The following is a 23323-nucleotide window of genomic DNA, read 5'->3' on the forward strand; positions in this document are numbered from 1 at the left end:
CCAGAGGAATGGTGCTGGAGGAATGGTGCTGGAGAAATGGTGCTGGAGGAATGGTGCTGAAGAAATGGTGCTGGAGGAATGCTGCCGGGGGCAACAACCGCCTTTTTGTTTCCCTGCTGGGAACGAGTGAGGGCTGAGTGTGTGGGTGCACACATCTGTGTATGTGTATGTCTGGTATGTGTGTGTGTTGGTGAGAAAGAGAGAGAGAGAGAGAGAGAGAGAGAGAGAAGAGAGAAAGAGCAAGCCTAGGTAACTGGGTCTTTACGTGTGTGAGAAGAGGAGGAGGAGATGTTGAGCTTCTGAGCATGCAATCAAAGGCCTCATTTAGGAGGTTATCGCAGGTGAGTGAACCCTGAGTGCATGTTGCCTTGTTTGTTTGAGCTAGAGGAAGCAAGAGCGATAAAACATAACAAACTACACGTCAAATGTAGGCCTCATTTTTAGGTCACAATGTGTCCTGTACTACTGATGAGCCTTCATTCTGCCATCATTCCTTATGAAGCGGTGAAGCAGCAGGGAGACAATGTGAGCTTTGCACCTTCCTTTTGAGGGGAGGAAAGCTGGCGCAGGGAGAGGAAACAGCACTGAGCATGTTCATCATGGAGAACAGAGATGCAACTGTTTTCTGTCTCATTGCATTATGTGAAGAAAAGCCAAGAGCAGAGCTCTCTCTGTGTGTGTGTGTGTGTGTGTGTCTTTAAGTGTGCCTGTGTGTATATGTGTGTGTGTGCGCCTGTGGGTGTGGAAGTGTGTGTGCGTGCCATAATCTAGATAGACACCAATGGGCCACATTGGCCCTGTAATGAAGGCCATAAAGCTCCTCTCTTCCCATTTTCTGTTCCTCTCATCTGGTTTCTTATCTTCCTTTCTACATGCCCCCACTCCCCTTAGGATGACAATTAAGAGGTTGCACATAAAATATGAACAACAAAACTCTTCCACTTCAGTTCAGAAATGTACAATTGAACTGAACTGAATAATCTTCATTCCATCTCTCCAGTGCAGCATGCAGCTGTGAGTTGAGATCAGTTCACCTCTCCTCACCTCTTCTTATTGCCTTCCTGGTCCTTGTGCCTCCAGTCCAGCCGGCTCTTACGATACAGCAGGTTCATGTCGCCGCGGGGACACTGCTCCTCCTCGCAGCCAATCACAGCGCAATGTAGCCGCTTGCCCCTCCTCTCTATGTCACGCAAGAAATGCTCCACCGCCACATCCTGGGCGGAGCCAGAGCTCATGGTATAGAAGACCAATAGTGTGAAGTTGATGAATGTCACTGCAGACCAAGCTTGAGTCACCTAGACATGGAGAAGATGGGGACATTGTCATTGTTAATAGTCATTTATTATATGTTGAGCTGACATGACAGAGCCCTGTCCAGTTGTCCTATTATACAGCTCCCCTACACAGCTCTCATGTCGACATGCTGTATGTAGGGCAGTAGCAATTACAACATGGTTATAGTACCTGGCTCCTTCTCTTCATTACAGGTGAACAGGGCAGGAGGGATTCCTCCAGACATAATGAGGTGCTCAGAGACAGGGTAGGACTTACCAGAAGTGAAAGTTAAAAACCAGAGAAGTCGCATTATAAACCATGTCTGACACAATATCTGACCAAAATATGTGAAAACATCCATATAGATGGACAGGCAGGAAACATAACTAATAAGGCTCCTTGTGTCATGGACATCCTTTCCTCCAGGGTAAAATAAACTGGGCATTGAACCAGGTAGCCAGGTAGCCAGGTAGCCAGGTAGCCAGGGAGCCAGGGAGCCAAGCAGCCAGGTAGCCAAGCAGCCAGGTAGTGAGGTAGCAAGGTATTGTATGTTTACCCAGTCCACTGTGTTGTTTACCCCAACGCCCAACCTACAGTGGATCACATGAAAACACTATTTATATTTTCATTATCCAATTATGACTATCTGAGTAAGCATGGTAACTCAGCTGCAGTGTTTCTCTCTGGCTGGGGGCCTTGGGGTGGCCTAACTAGGGCTGTTTGCTACCCAGGCAGTAATGTGGTTTGTCATATGTAGCGCACGCAGGGCTTCCTGCACACGCTATTCACCCCATGAAGAGTCAGGCTTGTTGTGGGGCAGATATTTGAGGGCCCAACAGTGTTGTGTGCATTGGAGTATGTATGTGAGCGCGGCGCTGCGATTGGCTAAGAAAAGCGCAGCTGTCAGCTGGTGTATGAGGGTTCCCAGTATTTTTCCATCTTAAATGTAATAAAAATGGAGTGTGAGTGTTCAAGTGCTTTTGGTGGTTTAACTTATACTGCATGGGACACTCCTTGCAATTGGTTTTAGTTTGAACATAATCACGCAAACATTGGATGAAACGCACACAATACAATGTAGACTAATTCATTTAGAGGCCTACTGCTACTACACATTCAAGAATGCACTCAATGAACCCACCCATACATAACCTTATTAACCCTTCTCCAACAGCACGGGGAATTCTCTAAACTGATTCCATTAGGTTACACATCAATTATTGTCTCTGTACTTTGTTGTTCTGTTGAACTATCTATTTTTACTGATTGGCATTCTATAAGTAAGAGACCAATTTAATATCTATAACCAATACAAATCTAAACCTTAATCTGATTCCAGTGGAAGAGCGCAGGCTGCAGAGTCATGAACAATATGGCTCTGAGAACACAGGGTTCTCTACAGTGAGAGATGACATCATACAGAGAGCAGTGTCATCCCATCATGATTCTGACATGGCCCTGTGTGTCACCCTGTGTGCCATTGTAGCTCCCGCTATTCCTATTGTCCAGTGCCCTGGCCTCGCTACACACAATGCCCTGCTGCATTGCTGTGGCCTGGCTGCCCTGCGTGGCATGGCGTGGGGTGGCGTGTTGTATGACTCAGTGTTAATTAGGTTAGGGAGTTGAGACGGTGTAGGTTGGGCTTCTGTTAACAGGGCCGCTGATTTGGGCTTCCAGGATCTGGCAGCTGAGTAGGCAGCCGTACAATTGTCGCATTACAGCTGTGGGGAAGTGTGCAATTACGCAGGCTGCTGAGGAAAAGGACACTGCTTGGGAGACGGTTCGTCAGGTTCACTAGTCCACTATACAGCACACTTCCTCTACTCCTAGAGCATGTCTTATCCATAGCCTTGGGCCATACAACATATTTTCCCCCAAAATTATATTGCTCCTGTCTGTACAGACATAAATAAAATTATTCTAAATACTACACCAGAGAGCATCATTTAGCTAAAGAGGATCAATAGCTTCAAAAAATAGCTGTGGATTAAGCTTTATCACAAGTCACAATTTGGGCAGAACAAGTGCTAAATATAGAACAGCTTGTAGCATTGTGGCCATAGATATCAGCGAGAAAACGTAGGCCTACCATTTGGAAAGCAAATGCCTACTGCTGAAAATAGAAGACTAATCTGTCTGTAGAAGCGAACAATTGTTTTATCAACAACTGTTGAGGGATTCTGAGTGAACAGCATTGTTTTTCAAAGTATCTTATCACTGGTGAGTAGCCTATGCTTCATCTTCATCATTGGGTGAGTCAGTGTCACTGGACACACAGTATTTATATATATATATATATACTGTACCAGTCAAAAGTTGACATACCTACTCATTCAAGTGTTTTGTCTTGTTTTACTATTTTCTACATTGTAGAATAATAGTGAAGACATCAAAACTATGAAATAACACATATGGAATCAACAAGTAACCAAAAAAAGTGTTAAACAAATCAAAATATATTTGAGATTTTAGATTCTTCAAAGTAGCCACCCTTTGCCTTGATGACAGATTTGCACATTCTTGGAATTCTCTCAACCAGCTACACGAGGAATGCTTTTCCAACAGTCTTGAAGGAGTTCCCACATATGCTGAGCACTTGTTGGCTGCTTTTCCAACACTCTGTGGTCCAACTCATCCCAAACCATCTCAATTTGGTTGTGGTCGGGTGATTGTTGAGGCCAGGTCATCTGATGCAGCACGCCATCACTCTCTTTCCTGGTCAAATAGCCCTTACACAGCCTGAAGGTGTGATAGTCTAAATGATAGTCCCACTATGCCCAAACCAGATTGTGTATTGCTGCAGAATGCTGTGGTAGCCATGCTGGTTAAGTGTGCCTTGAATTTTAAATAATTCAGACAGTGTCACCAGCAAAGCACCCCGACACCATCACACCTCCTCCTCCATACTTCAAGGTGGAAAGCACACGTGGAGATCATCCATTCACAAAGACACGGCAGTTGGAACCAAAAATCTCAAATTTGGACTCATCAGGCCAAAGGACAGACTTCCACTGGTCTAATATCCATTGCTCGTATTTCTTTCTTTGCGACAATTCGACCATGAAGGCCTGATTCACAGTCTCCTCTGAACAGTTGATGTGAAGATGTGTCTGTTACTTGAACTCTGTGAAGTTTTTATTTAGGCTGCAATTTCAGAGGCTGGTAACTCTAATGATCTTATCCTCTGCAGCAGAGGTAACCCTGGGTCCTTATGAGTGCCAGTTTCATCATAGCGCTTGATGGTTTTTGCGACTTCAAGTGCAGTCGCACAAATTCTTCCATATTGACTGACCTTAATGTCTTAAAGTAATGGTGGACTGTCGTTTCTCTTTTCTTACTTGAGCTGTTCTTGCCATAATATGGACTTGGTCTTTTACCAAATAGGGCTATATTCTATATACCACCCCTACCTTGTCACGACACAATTGAATGGCTCAAATACATTAAGGAAATAAATTCCCCAAATTAACTTATTTTACAAGATACACCTGTTAATTGAAGTGCATTCCAGACGACTACCTCGTGAAGCTGGTTGAGAGAATGCCAAGCGTGTGCAAAGCTGTTATCAAGGTAAATGGTGGATACTTTGAAGAATCTCAAACATATTTTATTTGTTTAACACTTTTTTGGTTACTACATGATTCCATATGTGTTATTTTCGTAATGTCTTTACTAAATCCATCAGGGCATTGCATGCATTGTGACGGTCGTCATAACGAGGAGACCAAGGCGCAGCGTGATATGAATACATTCTTCTTTAATAAACGAAGAACACTAAACAAACTAACAAAATAACAAAAACGACCATGACGCTATAATACGAGTGCTGACATGCAACTACACATAGACAATAACCCACAAAACCAAGATGGAAAATGGCATCCTAAATAGGATCCCCAATCAGAGGCAACGATAAACAGCTGTCTCTGATTGGGAACCAATTCAGGCCACCATAGGCCTACATATACCTAGACATACTAAAACCCCATAGATATGCAAAAACACCTAGACAATACAAAAACTAAACCAACCACACTTGTCACACCCTGACCTAACCAAAATAATAAAGAAAACAAAGATAACTAAGGTCAGGGTGTGACCCCCCAAAGGTGCGGACTCCCGGCCGCAAACCTAAACCTATATGGGAGGGTCTGGGTGGGCATCTAACCTTGGTTGGGGCTCTGGTTCTGGACACCGCCCCCCTTCTTTACACTGAGTCCGCTCTTGTATCACTGACCCGTGGATCATCGTCAGAGGCTCTGGACTGCGGATCCTCGCCGATCCCCGCTGTGTGGATCATCGCCGGATGTTCTGGACTGGGGACCCGTCGTTGGACCCGTTGACTGGCCCGTCGTTGGAGGCCCCGGACTGTGGCCCGTTGTTGGAGGTTCCGGTCTGTGAACTGTCGCTCTGGACTGACGCTCTGGACTGGGTACTGTCGCCGGACGCTCTGGACTGGGTACTATCGCCGGACGCTCTGGACTAGGTACTGTCGCCGGACGCTCTGGACTGGGTACTGTCGCCGGACGCTCTGGACTGGTTACTGTCGCCGGACGCTCTGGACTGGGTACTGTCGCCGGACGCTCTGGACTGGGTACTGTCGCCGGACGCTCTGGACTGGGTACTGTCGCCGGACGCTCTGGACTGGTTACTGTCGCCGGACGCTCTGGACTGGGTACTGTCGCCGGACGCTCTGGACTGGGTACTGTCGCCGGACGCTCTGGACTGGTTACTGTCGCCGGACGCTCTGGACTGGGTACTGTCGCCGGACGCTCTGGACTGGTTACTGTCGCCGGACGCTCTGGACTGGGTACTGTCGCCGGACGCTCTGGAATGCCGAGGCGCACTGTATGCCTGGTGCGTGGTGCCGACACTGGTGGTACCAGGCTGGGGACACGCATCTCAGGGCGAGTGCGGGGGGAGGAACAGGGCGTACTGGACCCTAGAGGCGCACTGGAGGCCTGGTGCCAGAACTGGTGGTACTGGGCTGGTGACACGCACCTCAGGGCGAGTACGGGGAAGAGGCACAGGATACACTGGATACTCCCCCGGCTGTGTCCAGGGTCCTGCTCCACCTAATATCTCCTCCCAGGTCCATCTCCCCATTAAGCGCTGTTCCTCCTTTTCACGCTGCTTGGTCCTTGTTTGGTGGGTTATTCTGTCACGTTCGTCATAACAAGGAGACCAAGGCGCAACGTGATATGAATACATTCTTCCTTATTAAACAAAGAACACTAAACAAAATGAACGTGACGCTATAACACGAGTGCTGACATGCAACTACACATAGACAATAACCCACAAAACCAAAACCTGAATTGGCCTGAGCCAATTCAGGCCACCATAGACCTACATGTACCTAGACATACTAAAACCCCATAGATATACAAATACCCTAGACAGGGAAAAACACCTAGACAATACAAAACTAAACCAACCACCCTTGTCACACCCTGACCTAACCAAAATAATAAAGAAAACAAAGATAACTGAGGTCAGGGTGTGACATGCATATAGGCCTAGGCTTCCACTGTATGATATGAATAGAAGCCTATGATATGTATGATATGAAGAGAAGCCTCGGCCTAGACACAGAGAAAGAGAGAGTGAGAGATATGCTTTATCGTTGTCGGATAGGCTACTGCTGTCTGCTATAAAGATATAGGCATACAGAAGAAGGCAAATGTTTTATTTTTTCGATCAGAATATTTTTTGTAAAAATAAGCATTATGTTGTTAGATTATAGGAGTAACTCTGGTAGGCCTAAAACATTCATCCTCACCTCAAGTTCAACTGTCGGAGTCAGTTGGAACACCAAGTCAAGCCATTGTTTATAGGGAAAATACCAGCAGGATATTATATCATGGCAAACACAACATTACAGTTGGAAACTTAATTTGGCCAAAGAAAATGGCTCAACAGAATTAAACAAAACACTTGCTAAGTGGTTTAAACCTTCATAAAAGTTTTGAAAAGGCTATATTGCCGAAATTACCAAGAAAAGCTAGTGCCTGCAGTACCCAACAAATGACAGCAATAGGCTAATGATATTGAAAGGCCTACTTATAACCTTATAATCTTAAACCAAATAAGGAACACACAATTAAAAAGATCAAAACAGATCAAACTTCATTTAGCCAACAAAACAGAATGAAACAAAACATAATTTGCATATTTAAAGAACTGGTTTAGATGAATAAATAGGTCTACAAAAATAACAATGATTTAAAATAATAATAATGATAGAACAAAAAAAACAAAAAATAAAGTAAAAAAATTGCATCCTACCTGAATAGTGAGTTGCCTGCATTGGCCATTTGTGTGGTATTAAAACATATTCTACTAATGTCTTCTAGCATATAAATGATGCAGAAATGCGTTTATAAAAGGCAACTAAAAACATGTCTGCTCAACTGTATGTGTTATAGATGCATGCAATGCTTTACTTTAAAGGGGTATGTTTGTACCCCCCACCCTCCAGCACCCACAAATCAAAACAAATTCTGCAGCTACTGTATGTCCTTAACGGAGCCTAAATGAATATGGAGGCAACAGCATCGCTCACATAGACGTCCCAGTTTTAATCAGGTCTTACATGTGCTATAAGCATACACACGCGCACACACACACACACACACACACACACACACACACACACACACACACACACACACACACACACACACACACACACTACATAGGCTATACTGTATATGCAGCCCACAATGTAGATATGCAACCAAAGCCCCCACACTGACACATTAAATCAGCAATTCAGGGATTGTAAAAGAAGCTTAAGAGGCATTTACAGGGTCAGAAGTCATTTAAATCCACCTCGTTAGAGCTAGGAGGCAGATGGAGGCAGATGGAGGCAGATGGAGGCAGATGGAGGCAGATGGAGGCGTGATTCACATTCCTGGATCTGCATGCAAGGCTGCAGAAAATTTAGCCATTCAGCACTTAAACAAACACAACACACACACACAGACACACACACACAGACACACACACTGTGACACATGAACAAACAAAACACACAAACACAGACATACACACTGTGTCACATAAACAAACACAACACACACAGACACACACACAAACAAAACACACTGTGACACATGGACACAAACACACACACTGTGACACATGGACACAAACAAACACATTGTGACACATGGACAACAAACACACACACTGTGACACATGGACAACAAACACACACTGTGACACATAAACACAAACACACACATTGTGACACATGGACAACAAACACACACACTGTGACACATGGACAACAAACACACACACTGTGACACATGGACACAAACACACACATTGTGACACATGGACAACAATTACACACATTGTGACACATGGACACAAACAAAACCCTTGGAGCTACAACCCCAAATGCTCCCAGAATTAGAATGTAGAGGCTTGCCACAGATTTAGAATGTAGAGGCTTGGCACAGTATTATAATGTAGAGGCTTGTCACAGTATTGGAATGTAGAGGCTTGCCACAGTATTATAATGTAGAGGCTTGCCACAGTATTAGAATGTAGAAGCTTGCCACAGTATTAGAATATAGAGGTTTGCACAGAATTAGAATGTAGAGGCTTGCCACAGTATTAGAATGTGGAGGCTTGCCACAGTATTGAAATGTAGAGACTTGCCACAGTATTGGGATGTAGAGACTTGCCACCGTATTGGAATGTAGAGGCTTGCCACAGAATTAGAATGTAGAGGCTTGCCACAGAATTAGAATGTAGAGGCTTGCCACAGAATTCGAATGTCGAGGCTTGCCACAGAATTAGACTGTAGAGGCTTGCCACAGAATTAGAATGTAGAGGCTTGCCACAGAATTTGAATGTAGAGGCTTGCCACGGTATTAGAATGTAGAGGCTCGCCACGGTATTAGAATGTAGAGGCTTGCCACGGTATTAGAATGTAGAGGCTTGCCACAGTATTAGAATGTAGAGGCTTGCCACAGTATTAGAATATAGAGGCTTGCCACAGTATTAGAATGTAGAGGCTTGCCAAGGTATTAGAATGTAGAGGCTTGCCACAGTATTAGAATGTAGAGGCTTGCCACAGTATTGGAATGTAGAGGCTTGCCACAGTATTGGAATGTAGAGGCTTGCCACAGAATTAGAATGTAGAGGCTTGCCACACTATTAGAATGTAGAGGCTTGCCACAGTATTGGAATGTAGAGGCTTGCCACAGTATTGGAATGTAGAGGCTTGCCACAGAATTAGAATGTAGAGGCTTGCCACGGTATTAGAATGTAGAGGCTTGCCACAGAATTAGAATGTAGAGGCTTGCCACAGAATTAGAATGTAGAGGCTTGCCACGGTATTATAATGTAGAGGCTTGCCACAGAATTAGAATGTAGAGGCTTGCCACGGTATTATAATGTAGAGGCTTGCCACGGTATTATAATGTAGAGGCTTGCCACGGTATTATAATGTAGAGGCTCGCCACGGTATTAGAATGTAGAGGCTTGTCACGGTATTAGAATATAGAGGCTTGCCACAGTATTAGAATGTAGAGGCTTGCCACAGTATTAGAATGTAGAGGCTTGCCACAATATTATAATGCAGAGGCTCGCCACAGTATTAGAATGTAGAGGCTTGCCACGGTATTAGAATGTAGAGGCTTGTCACGGTATTAGAATATAGAGGCTTGCCACAGTATTAGAATGTAGAGGCTTGCCACAATATTATAATGTAGAGGCTTGCCACAGTATTATAATGTAGAGGCTTGCCACAATATTATAATGTAGAGGCTTGCCACAGTATTAGAATGTAGAGGCTTGCCACAATATTATAATGTAGAGGCTCGCCACAGTATTAGAATGTAGAGGCTTGCCACGGTATTAGAATGTAGAGGCTTGTCACGGTATTAGAATATAGAGGCTTGCCACAGTATTAGAATGTAGACACTTGCCACAGTAATGATGTGGGAAAATATGTGAAAATGAGATATGCCCACAATTTAAACTAATCAAACAATAATTACTGTGAGAAGTATCTCTGGTTATAAAAAAAAGGGAAGGGAGTGGCTAACCATTATAGGCATACAGTATATTGAGGATCTGGGGTGTCAAAGGACTGTGGCTGTTTCTACATTTCCTATTTAAACTCAACCTTGGATGACTTCTGGATTCAGGCTTTGCATTCACTGCCATCTGGATTGTTTGTGGGAGACAGTGCTCCCGAGACAGTGAGCCCAACATCATCAACCCCTTCTCCCCCTCCTACTGTCTCCCTCATTTCTGTCTCCCCACCCTGTCTCCCATGTCTCCCCTCGTCCCTTCCTCTCTCCCTGCCTCTCTGTCTGTCTCCCTCCTCCCTCCCTGCCTCCACCTGCATCTCCCTCCCTCCCTCCTCCCCCATCCTGCCTCCCAGTGGTGGCAGAGACCTAGCTGCACCTAGCTGTCAGGTCGTCTGCTCTATTGGGCCGTGGGGCAGCTGTCTGTCACTCCACATTGCTGGCCTGTTACAGGGCTCCACCACACCGCCACACCGTCACAGCATACAGCACAGATCCACATGGCGTATTATTATGGCCTGACCCCTGTGGCCGTGTTATGCCGCACGCATTCACAATGTCACAATCACCACACTCTGACACGCCCGGCTATACGCCGTGGCAGTCCAACACACTGCAGCCAATCAGTCAGGGAGAGAGGGACCGAGAGGAAGGGAGAGAGATAGCGATTGAAAGAGATACAGAGAGTGAGAAAGAGAGCGATAAGGGAGAGGGAGAGGTAGAGAGGGGAGGAGTGGGTGAGGGAGAGAGAGAGACAGGGGAGGAGTGGGGAGGAGGGGAGAAATAAATGGTCCTCTAGAGTAGGATGGGTAGAGATGCATAGACAAGGAGAGAGAAAAGAAGAGGAAGGGAGAGGAAGGAAGACAGCTCAGGCAGGAGCTTGACAGAGAGAGGAGAGGAGGTATGGGGGAGAGAGGAGAGGAGGTATGGGGAAGAGAGGAGAGGAGGTATGGGGGAGAGAGGAGAGGATGTATGGGGAAGAGAGGAGAGGAGGTATGGGGAAGAGAGGAGAGGAGGTATGGGGAAGAGAGGAGAGGAGGTATGGGGAAGAGAGGAGAGGAGGTATGGGGGAGAGAGGAGAGGAGGTATGGGGAAGAGAGGAGAGGAGGTATGGGGGAGAGAGGAGAGGAGGTATGGGGGAGAGAGGAGAGGAAGTATGGGGAAGAGAGGAGAGGAGGTATGGGGGAGAGAGGAGAGGAGGTATGGGGGAGAGAGGAGAGGAGGTATGGGGAAGAGATGAGAGGAGGTATGGGGGAGAGAGGAGAGGAGGTATGGGGAAGGATGAGGGAATCCGATAAATAGAGACAGAGAGAGAGATCAAGGTAGAGATAAACAAGAAAACGAAATGGGGACAGATTGATAGAGAGAAATAGAGATGGAGAAAGAGAGCGAGGGGATGAGTAAATGGAGAAAAAAGGAGGCAATAGATAAACAGTGAAAGAGAAAAGGAGCTGGACTGTAAGAATGGGGAGGGCTGCATGTGAAACCAACATGTCTTTCACACCAGTCAATGCGTGTGTGGTCTCCTAGCAACACTGTCTGCTACTTGTCTCTCTCCAACCGCTAAATATTCACAAAGGGGGATGTTAGCGCTGTCGTTCATGATTATCTGAATGGGAAAGTTAACATGCTAGGGATCCAATTCTACCCCGCTTAATTAGCCTTTCTGTGTACACCTACATTGTGTCTTAATTTCCATAGTATATCTACAATATAGATACCATACACTGTGTAGAGTGCCATTTCCACATGTTCTCCAAATTATACACAGTCATCTCTAAGGCTACCAGTCGATTCCACATATATGTATTACGAAAATACATACAGGCCTATTATGAAATTAAATTGGACGCAACTTTTCCAATGGTGTGATGATGTTATCACGCTGTATTTGGTGTATATTGTTGTGGTAGTTAAGAAAGTACAGTGTTTTGAGTCACTGTGATGTAATGTATGGTCAGAAAGGAACCCCACTGGGACACTCCATGGGATCACTGCCAACCACTGGGCTCCTCACACTAAAACAAATGAATACAAAGACCTTCATTCTTACAATGCATGAGAAATAGAGCAGTATTGGGTGTCAAATGACTGCATGTGACCGGCAGCACTTCAGAATGAAGATAATTAAATAATGCAATGTATAGAATATAGATTGAGTACAAGACAAGTACAATACAATTCTGAAGGTCAGTGATGGGCAATTTAGAAGGGGTGGGGACCACAAAAAAATCTGAACTCATCATGAGGGGTCGCATTGGCTCAAGAGTCTGCATACCCACATCCATACCCACACATGGAGTCAGAGTCGGTCGGCCCTAGACTTTTGGGGACCCTAAGTGAAATTTTGGTGCAGTTTTTAACCTGACATCTGAGTGATAGAGACTAACAAAATCATTGGGGGCACCCCGTTCTGTAATTCGACCATGATTAATACAAGTTTAGATAGGTGGCTAGACTAATTTACCAATCTGCAAAATGTTAGCTGACATGAGCTAATTGAGTGATTGTCAGTGTCTGACATAGCAAGAGAAAAACTGCTGATGCACAACCACATTTCTAAATTGCACCTTGTGTATTCTACTATTCTAACTCTCAACAGTAAGTTGAGACCCCAATTGAGTCCCCCCCCCCAAAAAGAAAAAAAATGAATAGATTATCTGGCATTCCACAGATGTATTCCCGAGAATACTGGGGGAGGAGGAGCAATGAAAATGTACTGTTAAAATGCATGAGGACTTAAAAATACAATTGACTAAGCTGACTAAAACTGATATGGTAGGCAGTATAATCTTCCATTTCTGTGTGATAATTATGACAGACTCAATTTTACCAGATCAATAAAATTAGAATAGAAAGAGAAAGACACTGAAACAAATTAAACTGAGAGAGTACACTTTTAAATAAAAACATTGGATGCTGACCCTAACAAAGTGCACTGGGTATAGTCACCTAGTTCAAAGAACATACAGACTCGTACACACACACGCGCAAAAACAAGCACAAACACATGCGCATGCACGCACACCACATACACACAAGCACAAACACACTGTATATAAACACACTACATCCTCCTTGGTTGGCATATCCCTCTTCCACCCCTGCAATGGCTGCTCCAGCCCCAGCCCAGTCAACGGCTGATCCTCTTCCTCTGCATTGTACAAACTGAGTGAGCGATGAATCTTTCATTGAGTTGGAACCAAAAAGATACTCAAAATACCTTCTTCCGTCCTCACATATATTTCTGTCTCATTGCATTATGTGAAGAAAAGCCAATAGCAGAGCTCTGTGTGTGTGTGTGTGTGTGTGTGTGTGTGTGTGTGTGTGTGTGTGTGTGTGTGTACAGTGCCTTGCAAAAGTATTCATCCCCCTGGACGTTTTTCCAATTTTGTTGCTTTACAACCTGTAATTTAAATGGATTTCTATTTGAATTTCATGTATCAAGCCCCTAAATAATACACCTGTTCTGAAAGGCCCCAGAGTCTGCAACATCACTAAGCAAGGGGCACCACCAAGCAAGCAGCACCATGAAGACCAAGGAGCTCTCCAAACAGGTCAGGGATGCAGTTGTGGAGAAGTACAGATCAGGGTTGGGTTATAAAAAAATATACTAAACTTTGAACATCCCATGGAGCACCGTTAAATCCATTATTAAAAAATGGAAAGAATATGGCACCACAACTGTCACGACTTCCGCTGAAGTCGGCTCCCCTCCTTGTTCGGGCGGCGTTCGGCGGTCGACATCACTGGCCTTCTAGCCATCGCCGCTCCATTTTTCATTGTTCCATTTGTTTTGTCTTGTTCCCCGCACACCTGGTTTACATTCCCTAATCACACTGCATATATATATATTCCTCTGTTCCCCCCATGTCTTTGTGTGGAATGGTTTTGTTTTGTGTTTGTTGTATCGCGCCAGTCTGGTTTTTCACCATGGGCATTGCCTGTTCCCCATTTGAGGAATTATTGATGAACCTTATTGTTATACGGTATTTTGGGCTTGTCACTTTTGCCAGTTGGCTTGAGTTGTAGCTGTTTGCGCCCATCTGTTTGTTGCTCTTGGCTAATGAAGCCGCCTGATCACCTATTCTCTGCTGTCCTGCACTTGACTCGAATGACCAGCAGCGAAAACCCTGACAACAACAAACCTGCCAAGAGAGGGCCACCCACCAAAACTCACGGACCAGGCAAGGAGGGCATTAATCAGAGAGGCAATAAAGAAACCAAAGATAACCCTGAAGGAGCTGCAAATCTCCATGGCAGAGATTGGAGTATCTGTCCATAGGACCACTTTAAGCCATACACCCCACAGAGTTGGGCTTTACGGAGGAGTGGGCAGAAAAAAAGCCATTGCTTACAGAAAAAAAATAAGGAAAAACGTTTGGTGTTCACCTAAAAGGCATGTGAGAGACTCCTCAAACATATGGAAGAATGTACTCTGGTCAGATGAGACTAAAATGTAGCTTTTTGGCCATCAAGGAAAATGCTATGTCTGGCGCAAACCCAACACCTCTCATCACCCTGACAACACCATCCCCACAGTGAAGCGTGGTGGTTGCAGCATCATGCTATGGGGATGTTTTTCATCGGCAGGGACTGGGAAACTGGTCAGAATTGATGGAATGATGGACGGCGCTAAATACAGGGAAATTCTTGAGGGAAACCTGTTTCAGTCTTCCAGAGATTTGAGACTGGGACGGAGGTTCACCTTCCAGCAGGACAATGACCCTAAGCATAGTGCTAAAGCAACACTCGAGTGGTTTAAGGGAAAACATTTAAATGTCTCGGAATGGCCTAGTCAAAGCCCAGACCTCAATCCAATTGAGACTTAAAGATTGATGTACACCAGCGGAACCCATCCAACTTGAAGGAGCTGGAGCAGTTTTGCCTTGAAGAATGGGCAAAATACCAGTGGCTAGATGTGCCAAGCTTATAGAGACATACAGCTGTAATTGCTGCAAAAGGTGGATCTTTAAAGTTTTGACTTTGGGCAGGTGAATAGTTATGCACGCTCAGGTTTTCATTTTTTTTGTCTTATTTCTTGTTTGTTTCACCCAAAAATATATTTTGCATCTTCAAAGTGGTAGGCATGTTGTGTAAATTAAATGATACAAACCCCCAAAAAATCTATTTTAATTCCAGGTTGTAAGGCAACAAAATAGGAAAATTGCCAAGGGGGTGAATACTTTCCCAATCCACCGTACACTTGCGTACATAGTGAATTAGTGTAACTTTTTTTGAGTATGTTTTTAAGGCCAAAACCATACTGTATATTACCTTATGATTCTTTCTTATTTTTGCAAGCAAATTAAAATTACAGTAAACTAGTCGTGCTCTCTCTCTCGTTCTCCCACCATGGTGTAGTCAACATACAAAGGCACTCAATGACCTCCCTCTCCCCCTCCCTCCCTCCTGCCCTCCATTCCCTACCCCAACCTGCCGTTGGCTTCATCATCTCTGGCTGGTATCTGCAGTAACCAAGGTGACTCAGTGCACTCAGCACACATGAACATTCACTGGCCCCACGCACACACACACACACACACACACACACACACACATACTGTGCTCAAGAAAATTACAAATGGAAGAGAAGCTAAAACAACCCCAGAGCTCCAGACACACACAACCACCTCTACTGTCTCAGACAATACCTTAGTGCTGCTCTGTGAGAGAGAGAGAGAGAGAGAGAGAGAGAGAGAGAGAGGGTGAAGGGGAGGGGAGGGGGAGAGAGAGAGAAAGACAGAGAGCGAGAGATAGAGAGGGGGGAGGAAGAGAGAGAGAGAAGGGGGGACGAAGAGAGTGGAAGTGAGAGAGAGAGAGAGAGAGAGAGAGAGAGAGAGAGAGAGAGAGAGAGAGAGAAAGTTGATAGATAGAGGAGCCAGAGAAGAAGAGAGAGAAAGAGAATGAGAGAGAAGGGGGGAGAGGAAGAGAAAGAAAGAGAGAGGAAGAGACAGAGTATATACTGCCACTGAAAGCTCAGCATGTGTGGTACAGTATGTGCATAATGAGAGGCTTGGCACAACAGCACATCACACTCCTCAGTGACACCAATGGGTTGCTGCTGAGTCTCTCATACAACAGGATAGCTTGCCCTTGAGACACAGACACACTCTGCCTCAGCTGCCTCTGTGAGCCGAAATTCACACACTCCAAATGACCAGGCCAGCTTGACCTGCTGCTGGTGTCCTGCGTTGCCATGGGAAATTTGGTATCCACCATCATGTCTTACACCCACAGACAGGAACACACACAAACACTCACTTACTTACACTCAATCATGCACACACAAAAAACAGCATGTCATGCAAACAAACACACACTGATATCCCTCCCACCTCGAAATCTCTGGGGAGCATCTTGGCTAGTTGAGGGTACTTCCTGTGACTACTTCCTGTCATGTGCTGTCTGTGCTACTGGGTTCATCCCTCCCCTCTGGGTAGCTAAGGTATAGAGAAGGCATGTGAGTGTGGAAAGAGGTGTGTGTGTGTGTGTGTGTGTGTGTGTGTGTGTGTGTGTGTGTGTGTGCATATGAAAGAGAGAGAGAGAGAGTGAGAGAGAGAGAGAATGAAAGTGAGAGAGGAGTGAAAGAGAGAGAGAGAGGATTGGTATCAGTAATGAAAATGGTAAAAATGCAGTTCCTCAGGGAGGACGGGGCGCCCCGTTCTGCTGAAGCCTAAAGACACACACTCCTGAACACTAAGCCAGCATTCTTTCCGAAACAGGATCTGACTATCCTATCGTCTGATGCCAATTTCCCTGCAACATTGCCCTGCGCCCTCCTTGGTACTCTGAAATCTTTTGTATAATTCAGAGCATTTGTTTGTTTCTTGACCAATCAAAAAATTATGAAAATATATGAAACATTGAAAAACATGGATGCAAATTTGTTTTTAGGCAAACCTACAATGCCTCTGACATCATTAAAAATGTAGTAGCATCATGAGGCAATGAATCAGGACTATGTGAAATACATACAACATGATCCACAGTCATGTACCAACCCCTTTCATTTCTACCATCTCCCAAAATTGTCATCATATTCTGTCTGAGAAGACACCAATGTCTAAGAGTGTGTCTGTCTGTCTACTGTAGTTGAGGTTTCTGAGTTAAATATATAAACATTTCTGAGTTAAATATATTTACATACTGTGTGGCAAACCCAGATGAGATGAGATCCATGACAATTAACACAGTATTTGGAGAAGATAGAGCCCTACCCCTGGGGGTGTGTACCCTTTGACCTCTTCTGAAGTGGAGCGAGCAGCAAGGAGCAGTGTTTCTGTAATGTTTACCTGTTTCTGGGCCAGCCAGCGAAAGAGAGGAGAAAGGGATGCTACTGGAAGGAGGTCTGCTGCTCTGCACTGCCTTCCATGCCTGTTTCGCTCCCTCGCTGTTGTGTATGATTCATGTTCCAATAAACCACTTCTTTGAAACATTTATGTGGTTTATTTGTTTTTATCCTATCGCTGCCCTCTTTTGTTCCTTTCAACTGCCTCTTTTCCCCCAAAAAAATTCTGCACTGTTACTGAGCAGGAATCATATTCTAAATCTACCTCTCTCTCCCTCTCTCTCTTGTTCACTACAGTCTAAATAGTTGATTAACCCTTTCCCCTTCATTTATCTTCATTTATACTGTATGTCAGCTTTGTGCAGTTCAGTGGGTGAATGGCTTTTATTGCTGGCTCCAACAAAATGGACTTAATCAACACAACACTAACACTAATCACATTATGGTCATTTCAACCAGCATTCTACTGTAAGGCATATTGTACTGTGCCTCCAATTTGAAAGGTCAACTCGACCAGATCACAAATAGATGTTGGACTAGTCTCGCTGCTAGACTCATGATACAGCGACTGATGTTGGAAGATACTAATGTTGGACTAATGTCTGCGCAGAAAAATATAGTGTTTAATAAATTAATATCTGGGTTTCGATCAGACGGAGAGGAGCTCATCCACACAAGCTGAGTTCTCAAAGAGGAGAGGAGAGAAGAGGAGAGGTGGGGGCTGTTGTTATGAGAGACATACACATCACAATATCTCATTGAAACCCTCATCTCTGTCAAGTTTATTGCCATATAAAGACAGTTATTATGATTGATCTAGACTTCCATGTGACTCAGAACCTTACATCATTTTGGGAATATTCTGTGTAGGGGAACTTTTATTTTATTATAATGTATATGTTTTTAGGGGTTAGATCAGCTTTAATATTGCAGATAGATTGTAGCTTCCATCAATGTAATTTTCTGCATAATTTCCAATCCCCCATATATATTGTATATATATATACAGTGGGGCAAAAAAGTATTTAGTCAGACACCAATTGTGCAAGTTCTCCTACTTAAAAAGATGAGAGAGGCCTGTAATTTTCATCATAGGTACACTTCAACTATGACAGACAAGAATAAAAAAAAAAACAGAAAATCACATTGTAGGATTTTTAATGAATTTATTTGCAAATTATGGTGGAAAATAAGTAATAATAAGTCAATAACAAAAGTTTATCTCAATACTTTGTTATATACCCTTGCCCCTGTTGGCAATGACAGAGGTCAAATGTTTTCTGTAAGTCTTCACAAGGTTTTCACACACTGTTGCTGGTATTTTGGCCCATTCCTCCATGCAGATCTCCTATAGAGCAGTGATGTTTTGGGGCTGTTGCTGGGCAACACGGACTTTCAACTCCCTCCAAAGATTTTCTATGGGGTTGAGATCTGGAGACTGGCTAGGCCACTCCAGGACCTTGAAATGCTTCTTACGAAGCCACTCCTTCGTTGCCCGGGTGGTGTGTTTGGGATCATTGTCATGCTGAAAGACCCAGCCACGTTTCATCTTCAATGCCCTTGCTGATGGAAGGAGGTTTTCACTCAAAATCTCACGATACATGGCCCCATTCATTCTTTCCTTTACACGGATCAGTCGTCCTGGTCCCTTTGCAGAAAAACAGCCCCAAAGCATGATGTTTCCACCCCCATGCTTCACAGTAGGTATGGTGTTCTTTGGATGCAACTCAGCATTCTTTGTCCTCCAAACACGACGAGTTGAGTTTTTACCAAAAAGTTATATTTTGGTTTCATCTGACCATATGACATTCTCACAATCTTCTTCTGGATCATCTAAATGCTCTCTAGCAAACTTCAGACGGGCCTGGACATGTACTGGCTTAAGCAGGGGGACACGTCTGGCACTGCAGGATTTGAGTCCATGGCGGGGTAGTGTGTTACTGATGACAGAACTAAGCCAACCTCAGCGTGAGCTTTGGTTGTGAATGGTATGAACTTTGATCTCTTATTCACTAAAGAAGTGAGAAATCCTAGCCATTGAGTTAGCAACAGCAGCTGTAAACGTGGGCTAGGAAAGGACAGACAGAGTATCCCTTCTACCACACAACGATGACACTACAACATAACCCGTTCACCACCAGAGACACTCTTCAAAGGACAAAGGACTCTGTTGGGCAACACGGCCTTCCATCTACCACCAACCTATTGAAGCGCAGCTCAGAGTAAATATTTATTGCATTTTCCTTTTCCAAATGGGCAGTAATTTAGAATGCATAAGATACTGTATTTACGATAGCATGGCTTCTACCTTTGTTCCTCAAGTCTTCCCGCTCTTTCACTCAAACCCAGCCCCCGTTCTTTGTGTCATATCTGTTCCGCCCACTAGGGACGTTTTCCTTCATGACATAATTTGTAATCAATGTATGATTCATTCTGTGTATATGTAATTCTGTGTGATTAGTTAGGTATTAAGTAAATAAATAAATAAACCCAATTTTGTATTGCTGATTCAACTTGTTAGCCAGGGTTCGTGAAGATAACCAAGAATTTACAACTTTCAGATGAGACTGAAACAATGTGACGATTAATGTTTACTGCTATTGATGTAAAATATTACTAGGTCTTTAAGACTTTATTTTGAAGATAACAGCTCCATAAATATTATTTTGTGGTGCCCCGACTTTCTAGTTAATTACATTTACATGATTAGCTCAATCAGGTAATATTAATTACAGAGAAAGGATTTTATAGCATGTCATATCACTTAATCCGGCAAAGCCAAAGACACGACATATACTATCTATTGCATCTTAGCCTATGCCGCTCTGACATTGCTCATCCATATATTTATTTGTTCCTATTCCATTCCTTTACTTAGATTTGTGTGTATTGGGTATCTGTTGTGGAATTGTTAGATATTACTTGTTAGATATTGCTGCACTGTCATAACTAGAAGCACAAGCATTTCACTACACTCACAATAACATCTGCTAATCACGTGTATGTGACCAATTACATTTGATTTGATTTGACAATACAACTGATTGGCTCAAACGCATTAAGAAGGAAAGAAATTAAGCAAATGAAATTTTAACAAGGTACACCTGTTAATTGAAATCCATTTCAGGTGACTACCTCAAGAAGCTGGTTGAGAGAATGCCACGAGTGTGCAAAGCTGTCATCAAGGCAAAGGGAGGCTACTTTGAAGAATCTCAAATATAAAATATGAGTATATTTAAATATAATATGAAAATATGTATTGATTACTACATGATTCCATATGTGTTATTCCATAGTTTTGATGTCTTCACTATTATTCTACAATGTAGAAAATTGTAAAAAAAATAAAGAAAACCCCTTGATTGAATAGGTGTGTCCAAACTTTTGACTGGTACTGTATATTTTCAAAGAAGAGTGAATCATCATTATTTGGACCGGATAGGTTAATGAGCCATATCTGTTATGGGCCAATAACATATTTAAAATCATCCATCTACCTTGAGGATCTGTATCGAAAATTTGCACATTCGGATCAAAATTACTATTAATTAATATCATCACCCCTTTTGAATTTCTTTGCCCATGGGAGAAGTATATCCCCCCCCCCCCCCCCCCCCCAGTCCTTTTTCCACACAACTTCATCTAAAATTGTTGACTGAGTTTCCTGTAAAAAAAAATAGATATCATATTCCTTCTCTTTTAGCCAGGTAAACACTGATAGTATTTTCTTATTATCTGCTAAGCCATTACAATTATAACTGGCTATACTTATTTCACCATTTACCATAATGAGACACAAGTTTCAAATCTATTTATCATAATATATGTTTGTAAACTCATCATTAAAAAGTACCATAGTGAAGCAGATCAACAGCCAAAAGCATTTCCATCGCCCTCACCTCAATTTGCATTATATACAGTATAGCTTATAAAATATATATAAAAAATCCTGCTTATCTTAATTTCCATAATTAACAAATAATATTTGTAATAATGTAGGTGGATTGTTACCTCCCATCAGGATTGTTACCTCTAACCAGGATTGTTACCTCTAACCAGGATTGTTACCTCCCACCAGGATTGTTACCTCTAACCAGGATTGTTACCTCCCACCAGGATTGTTACCTCTAACCAGGATTGTTACCTCCCACCAGGATTGTTACCTCTAACCAGGATTGTTACCTCTAACCAGGATTGTTACCTCTAACCAGGATTGTTACCTCTAACTAGGATTGTTACCTCTAACTAGGATTGTTACCTCTAACCAGGATTGTTACCTCTAACTAGGATTGTTACCTCCCACCAGGATTGTTACCTCTAACCAGGATTGTTACCTCTAACTAGGATTGCTACATCTAACTAGGATTGTTACCTCTAACCAGGATTTCCATTACAAAAATTACATTTTTAGCAAGCAATTATTATTTTAGCAAACAATTATTGTAATTCATCCTATATTGTCCTTAACATCTTTACTCCCTAGCAACAGTTGTGGGATATATACACACACACACACACACACACACACACACACACACACTCAACCCCTTTCCCCACAACCAACCATAGTCTCAGATTCTCAACAGTTGCACCATCCCCGAGCCCAACTCAAGAAACGTCTTGATTTACAAATGCATATACAGTTGCAGCTGTTTGAGAAGGCAGGGAAAACTGAGCAAAAAAAGCAAAAAATTGGTAGATTTGATTAACCATTTCATGGTATCCAATTGTTTGTAGTTACTGTCTTGTCTCTTCGCTTCAACTCCCATACGGGCTCGGGAGAGACGAAGGTCGAGAGCCATGCGTCCTCCAAAACACAACCCAACCAAGCCGCACTGCTTCTTAACACAGCGCGCATCCAAACCGGAAGCACCAATGTGTCAGAGGAAACACTGTACACCTAGTGACCTGGTCAACATGCACTGTGCCTGGCCCGCCACAGGAGTCGCTAGTGCGCGATGAGACAAGGATATCCCTACCGGCCAAACCCTCCCTAACCCAGACAACGCTAGGCCAATTGTGTGTCGCCCCATGGACCTCCCGGTTGCGGCCGGCTGCGACAGAGCCTGGGCTCGAACCCAGAGCCTCTGTTGGCACAGCTCGTGCTGCCATGCAGTGCCTTAGACCACTGCGCCACCCGGGAGGCCCCACAGGATCAGAATCTTGAGGGGGCGGTGCTGCTCTAGTAGGTCTCTGACCACATTAATCTTTCTGATTTGGCTGCATATAGGCTACTTACAGTAGGCCCATAAACAGATAAGGACTTCTCCTTAGTGTATGGGTCTCTCAGGTGGGTGTCTAGGGTATAGGGTTGGGGAGTGTTCCATCATGATAGGACAATAAATAAATCAACTATATTTCTCATTTATTTTCAAATGTATATCCCATATCTGCACAAAAAAGCTCTCGCTTACAAACCTTGCTCGCAAACACACATGGGCTCTGGGATTTGCAACCGTTATCCTTTTTCACTCACTTAACTCCACACTTTTCCAAACACAAAAACACACACCCCACCTTCCATCACAATACATCTGTACATACCAACATACTGAGCCTTCTATGTCTTCTGTGTTTTATCTCTACCATGTTGATTCAGTACTTTCGTGTTCCAGTTCCTTATATTTGAAAATGTATTGTTTCCCTAATGATCTTTTCTTCTAATGCTGTCTTATCAATTCATGAAATAATATAAATGGAAAGT

General features: G+C 43.7%; 1 protein-coding gene across 1 annotated transcript in view; it reads right to left on the minus strand.

Annotated features, from left to right (window-relative positions):
• Nucleotides 1-23323, minus strand: part of LOC110533732 (neuronal tyrosine-phosphorylated phosphoinositide-3-kinase adapter 1) — a 49113-nt gene that overhangs the window by 14018 nt on the left and 11772 nt on the right. Inside the window, exon 2 of the mRNA XM_036990128.2 lies at nt 1045-1295. Within this exon, the coding sequence (XP_036846023.1) occupies nt 1045-1235 (191 nt within the window). The 5' untranslated portion in view covers nt 1236-1295. The remainder of the gene's footprint in view (nt 1-1044; nt 1296-23323) is intronic.

The sequence above is a fragment of the Oncorhynchus mykiss genome, chromosome 10 (assembly GCF_057628025.1).
Source record: "Oncorhynchus mykiss isolate SJ-2025 chromosome 10, ASM5762802v1, whole genome shotgun sequence".
NCBI lineage: Eukaryota > Metazoa > Chordata > Actinopteri > Salmoniformes > Salmonidae > Oncorhynchus > Oncorhynchus mykiss.